This window comes from Triticum aestivum, chromosome 2B, assembly GCF_018294505.1.
Source record: "Triticum aestivum cultivar Chinese Spring chromosome 2B, IWGSC CS RefSeq v2.1, whole genome shotgun sequence".
NCBI lineage: Eukaryota > Viridiplantae > Streptophyta > Magnoliopsida > Poales > Poaceae > Triticum > Triticum aestivum.
This window is the reverse complement of record NC_057798.1, coordinates 755,884,034-755,890,877: the sequence shown is the minus strand read 5'-3', so window position 1 is coordinate 755,890,877 and position 6,844 is coordinate 755,884,034. Positions and strand designations below refer to the sequence as shown.

Sequence of the window (6,844 nt, the reverse complement as noted above, 5' to 3'; positions counted from 1 at the left end):
AGGTCCGTGCAGATGCGAGCAAGGCCGGCTTGCAGGCAACCAAACGGCTTTCATTCAGCCCGGGCTTGGTTGGGTTGGATGCAGCCTATCAAATGCGTCCAAAGTTATCTACTCATGGGAAACAGTAAATAAATGGGACGGTCCAAAGCATGGGGCAGAGATTTTGTCATCATGCACATACATAGAATATCACGAAGTCCAAGAATAGACACGAGAATATAATTAGATCCAGATCCAAGCTGTGTGCTAAGGACCTAGGGTGGTGATGTCGTTCCGTTCATCCTTAATCACGCCATTCTGCAGTACTTATTCCAGGATAGATGGTCATTACTCCGAGGAATGAAGCGCGACACGAGGAATAATATGTCAGGTTAGGTGGTGATTGCTAGCCCAAGCCCACGTGATCAAGAGTGGTAGCCACGTGCTATCTAATCGAGTCCAGCTAGGACTCCAAATGCCCACGCCTATAAAAACTAGTGCTAGCTCCACGAAAACAACCCACACCAGGCATAAGCATTAAGCAGTGAGTGAGTGCATCGACCTTCGATCAGCCATATCCTTCATCGATCTGGTCATGGCAGCAGCAGTGCTCCCGAGGTTCGTTGCCGTGGCGGCGCTGGTCGCGCTGATGTGCGCCAACGCTGTGGCCCAGGTTCCCGCCGCCGGCGGTGCGCCGGTGTGCAGCCCCGGTGTCGATCAGAACGTCGTGAATGCGTGCTACAAGAGCTTCGGGGAAGGTATGAAAAATACCATTGCCGACAGGATTATTTCGGCTGGTAATGTCATTAAGGTTCCACTGGACTGCTGCGTAATCTTTGGAGGCCACCCGTGCCTCTGCAACATGAAGAAGGCGTGGAAGACTCCTGCTGAGATTAAAAATGCCCAGGATGTGCAATGCGTCAAGCAAAAGGTCTGCTAGTGAGCGCAAGCGAGAGGTCTCTTCGTGCATGCAAGACCTCTAGAACGTCGGATATGTGTGTTTCTTGCATGTTGATTTCAAGCCGTAGATGTCCACATGCTCCTTGTTTGCTTTTATCAGCTTGTGTGTGTCATGTGAGTGTGTTCTGTTTTTCTACGTATGAGAGCGTTGATATCTCAGTCAAGTCTTTTTAGTTTGTACCAATTAGAAATAAATGTCGGTGGATTTTCTCGTTTCATCCTGTTTTGTTTGCATATTATTTCATGCACCCCAAAACATATTATAGTCAATGTTTTGAATAGCCATCCTCGCTTCAGATGCATGTTCGAAAACTCACATGATGAGTGGGTCGCTGGGCTAGATGTTGAGTACACCACAGTCGTGGGACGAGAGAAGGATCTAAAGGACGAAGAGGGGAAGAAGCCCACCTTGATCCAGGTTTGCGTACATAACGTTTGCTTGGTCTACCACATATGCCATGCCGACGTTGAGTGCCAGGATTTTAAGAACTTCCTCGAGGACAAAACAGTCAAATTCGTTACTGTAGACTTTAAGAACGACAAAGAAGTCCTGCGTCGGATAGGCCTCGTTGTAGGCAACCCTTTCGACCTCCAGAAGAATCGGCTGGTGCCCTCTCGTCAGCCTTCAATGCTGACCCTGGCAGGAGCCATGGTTCATCCTTCGTACGGTAAACTGGAGAAACCTCCATACACGTTTCATCGTCATGCATGGCAGCGGAATGTACTAGATATAGACCACATCCAGTACGCTGCAATGGATGGCTACCTATGTTTCAATATCTACAAGGGTTGGATGAAGAGCAACAGCCAAGTTGGCGGTTCAAGCAAAGAAGTATCGGCCAAGAGGAAGAGGGACAAGGACGAAGTCGAGGACGTGGACGAGGACTCCGAGTAAGGTGGCAGTGTCGTTGCTCATGGTGGTTCTAAACTTCTAATGCAGTGTCTACCGGATTAGTTGCATAGTTTAATTTCAGGTGTGCTTAGTTTAATTTAAGGGGTGTGTTGTGCTGAGCCCCCAGCAGAACTATGTTATATTTCTTCTCGTTACTTTAACTCTTCAGTATGTACATACTAGTAGTAGTATTTCTTTAATAGAATTTAGCACCACAATTAAGCACGCACTAGCTTTTTTAATAGTACTATATGCATAATTTGGCGACGAGCACTCTCTATATGTACCACTTTTTTTTTAAATTTCAATTTTTGCTCCATGGCGCAATCCATCGATAGTGGAGTACTACTATACAAAAGTATACATTTTTTAAAAGGCTAGCATACTGTTCATCACATATATATATGTATATATAGCTAGTTAAATTCTCAACCTAGAATGACGTGCATGCCATGTAGTAAACCGATCCGGAGGAAGTATAGTAAAAATGAGGTGATTTTACCAAGCGATCGGCGGGGGAGCATGGCCTGTCATGCGGTCCCACGTGTCATGATGTACCAAGGCGATGCACGTGTCCCTCTTGAGGCAGAAGCAATGCTAGTATGTGGTTTGAGATGATGTCGAACCGAAGTGTGAAATAATGGTTGCTTCGTCCGTCTGGGAAGGTGCGGCATTATGATTTGACGTCTCATTGCTCATTACTACTACTGGGCCGGTACGAGTGGGGTGCGTCCCCCCTGCTGTTCTGCACTGTTATTTGGTGCTTGACACGTCGACCCGGTTTCTATATGTCCCACATGTCGGCGACAGGAAGTACCGAATTCATGAAAGGGAGCGTTGATGGAGAAGTATACTACAGAATTCATGAAAGGGAGCGACTTAGTTTTGGAAAAATCTGTTTTTACGGAGTACGTACCCACTAGGGTTTATAGGGTTCATCTAAAGAACATTTGTTTTTCCGTTTGATAAGTCTCAATTCTACTATACTAGTAGTAGTACCATTACATGTTGGATTTCGAGGTGCGTTAGATCACCCGATGCAAGCAGTGTCAAGAGGAAATTAACCAATGCATGTACAACTTCATGGAAATTTAGTGGTCATTCATGCATTCGTTCTAATTAATGCCTCGGTAAACATAATTTCTTGAGAAAAACGAGCGTACTGTGCAAACTACGAAATTAATTCGACCACTCACCATCTACCTTGGTTGAGTAAATGGAGGGAGTACTAACCAAAATACGTACGTAGTAGGGACGAGGAGTAAACGGAGGGAGTAGTAAAATTTTCTCCTCGTGTTGCGAGCCACCGCGCGCGTGGGCGAGGGAGCGGGCGTAAAGGCGTACAGTAGTATTAAGCTTCACCTCTTCCTGCGAGCCACCGCGCCCGTGGGCGGGGGAGACGACGTACTAAGCAAGTTTCTCCTCGTTCTGTGAGTTGACGGGACACATCAGAAGTACTCCAGTGTATAGAGCCTTGCCTCTAAGGTAGGCCCCACATGGTTTGCCTCTTTTTTTAATTTAACATAACGCATCAAGTCGCAATTTGTTTGTTCACCCGTGGTAGACGATCCTCCCTTCACCAAGTGGACAACCTGTACACGTCCCAAATTACCACGTGGGCTGCCTTTTTCGTACAGAAATGAGCTCCACCTTGTACCCGCGTGGGTGTGGTTGGGAAAGAGATGGGAGTACGTGCGCCATGCGTGCACCTCTTCTCTTCATGCACGTCCCCCACCTACGTGGGTGTGTGTGAGAGAGATACAAACCTAGACATAATGCGCCGTCCATCCCCATGCCTCCACCCAATCCGACCACCAGTCACCACCACGGCACCACGCCCCACTCCTCCTCACCTTATCTCTCATATTTATCCCTCCATTTTATATACAAGAGGCCGCTATCAAAATTACAATTTGCAGATATACAAGGCAACTAACACTAATCGATGCAATATTAATGGTGTTTGCCTCGTGGTACTAGGAAAGGAGGACATTAATTATCCCTTGCATGCATGCGGGAGTTTGTAAAAAAATGCATCTTGATGTTCCGTGCAATGCACGGGCATCTTGCTAGTCCATCAGTGTGAAGCTGAGTCGTGTCTTCCTCATCTTGATGGTTATCCTCGGAACTATTGGATGACGACATGTCAAAGTAAATGGCAAGGGTGGAGCTTTCTGGTTTGGGTGGTGCAAGGGTGTAGCAATTTATAGATGTTTACAAGGAAACATTGATTAGAAAATCCGTTTATGAATCAACCGAAATGATCACAATCAGAAAATAAAATCTGTTGGAATAAGATTTATGATTCCGCGTTATCAACGTAGTAGTAGTTTAGAATACAAAACAATGAACATGCCATTAAATAAACTAACACTACCATTTTTATGTCACCAACCCATTTGGAGATATAAAGGAAACAGATTTAAGGCTGATGATACACGTTCTGATTTGGTGACATCGTATTGGTGATTGGCATGATCACTTGCCGTAATATACTATTTGTTTCCGGATATTATATGGGTGGTTTTGGATTCTTTCTATATGGATATTTACTAAGTCTGCCGATATTAAAATTATGTTATTTCTGTTTCCGGTTTTATTAATTTATTTTCCATTTATAGTCAATCTTTTTATTTGAACATCTTTTTATGAACATCTTTTTCTTCATAAGTATCGTCTAACACATTAATCTGAGCACCAATATAATAAATATGAACATGCGGTACAAATATTAGACACTCATACACACTCATACAGCTGAAGGCAGTAAAAAGAACTACAAATAGATGTATGCTTTCAGCCTTTTCATGACCACGTATGCTTCATCTGCTCATGAAAACTGAACAACGTTTAAAACTGATTGGAGCAAACCAAATCTTACACACTCATAATGCTCAAGGCAATAAAAGAACTTCAAATGAATAACTATATATACTAACAGCAAGCCATGATAGCTATAACAGCGATGAAGGTCGTACTATGACGGCTGATTATTGAAATGCAGTTAGTAGTTCAACTAATTGGAGTATACCTCCAACAACGAAGATACCAAAATGAAAATATATGTAAAAAAACAGAATTACAGCAATTCTTGACTATCGGAAAAGTAAATTCCATATCTATAAATCCAGCAGGTCTATTAAGACCGGACTTCAACCTGTAAGTACTTCCCTGTAGATGATGTTCTTCATTGAGGTCAGCAAGGACACGGTCGGTCTTTTTCGCTTCTTTGGATTCTTATTTTGCTTGTTGGACTTCTCCTTCTGAATAAGTATCTTTATGTTCTCTTCGTGGTGGCTCGAGACAAAGCAACATAGAGTTGACCATGAGAGAACACCGGATTAGGAAGATACACACTAACAATCGGGATGGTCTACCCTTGAGCCTTGTTAATCGTCATAGCAAAGCTAAGACTTATAGGAAATTGCTTCCTCTTAAAGTTGAATGGAAACATGTCGTTGTCAGATAGGCATAGAGGTATTCGAGGAAGGAGGACCCTCCTACCAATGTGCTGTCCAATCACGATTACTGCATCAATGGTGTTCCTCTCAAAACCTCTAACAACAAGCCTAGTCCCGTTACACAGTCCATTAGCTGGATCAATGTTGCTTAGAAGAATGACCGGGTAGTTCAGCTTTAGTTTCAGTGCATGTGGAGGAAGACCATTAGGAGTCAATCCGTTAAGAAACTCAAGAGCATAGTAGCCATATGGGTCGTCCTCCGCATTGTCAAAGTTGTGGTAGATTACTTCATCTTCGTGGAAACGCACTATCATGCGGATGTTTATCTTGTCGATGTTGTCATTTGTCATGGAAAGGATTGCACAAGATGTCATGTAATTCGAATCAGACATGTTGTCATCTAGACTCAGAAACATGTGGTCAATCAGCTTCTCCAGGTCGTCAACCTCGCCTGTAGATGGTACATAAATGTCATCAGGGAGTAGTATGTTGCCTTGATCCTTGGCTTCCTCTGTGCCATTACCGGCCCTGAGCAAGTAATCTGTAAACCACGTGTCATTATGATCCCTCATGTTGGTGATGAGCCGAAGCTGCCTCATACCCTTCCATAGATGAGAACTTCGGAGGCTTGCATCAATTATCTGGCCCCATGACCCCCTTCTGACGACCGTAAGCACCTTCCTAAAGTCCCCGCCAAAAACAACAGTCTTTCCTCCAAAGGGTCGGTGGCGTATTCGCATGATGTCGCGCATGCTATTGTCCAATGCCTCAACAGCCTGTCGCTTAGTCATGCTGGCCTCGTTCCATAGTATCAATGAGGCCATCCTTAGCAGCTTGGCGGTCCCACTCTACTTTGTGAAGCTGCAAGAGGCTCCATCATCGCAACTCAATGGGATCTTGAACCTCGAGTGGGCAGTACTGCCGCCAGGCATGATAGAAGCAGTGACGCCCGGCGTCGCGGTAGCGATAGCAATCTTGCCCTCGCCCCTCATCTTGGCAAGCATCGCCTTGTAGAGGAAGGTTTTCCCTGTACCTCCAGGGCCATCAACAAAGAATACACCCCCATCACCGTGTTCAACAGCTGCTAGTATCTCGTCGTATGCGGCCCTTTGCTCCAAATTAAGGGATGATGACAATTTAGTGTCACTTTCGTCAAACTCAACGATTGATTCCTCGATGATCTCTCTGGCCTCACCCTTGGTTGGGTCAAACGCATCATCGATGGTTGGAAGAGCAAAATCAATAATGTCTTTACCCATGGACTGCAACATACCCCTAATGTCAAGCAACACCATCTGCTCCACCTCGTTCGGGGATGTGCGTGTTCGATGGTAGTCATCAGACATAGGCTCGAGGTGCCTATCCCATAAACCGCGCACGTCGCCTGGCTCGCAGTGCACCAAGATGGTTGTGAAGAGCCTCCTAAGAGAACATGGCATCGCCCACTGCTCCACCTCAGTAAGACAATCATCGAGCGTGTTGTCTGCCTCGATGAGTCCCAACCTTTCACCAGCCGCTCTAAAGCTCCCACATACCACGCTGTCCACGGTGA

General features: G+C 45.2%; 1 protein-coding gene across 1 annotated transcript; it reads left to right on the top strand.

The window, feature by feature from the left end:
* Nucleotides 1–505: 505 nt before the first annotated feature.
* Nucleotides 506–1,157, top strand: LOC123042483 (uncharacterized). Its single transcript, XM_044464928.1, has one exon. The coding sequence runs from the start codon at nucleotides 575–577 to the stop codon at nucleotides 917–919; it is 345 nt and encodes a 114-aa protein (XP_044320863.1). The 5' UTR covers nucleotides 506–574; the 3' UTR covers nucleotides 920–1,157.
* The last annotated feature ends 5,687 nt before the right edge of the window (nucleotides 1,158–6,844 follow it).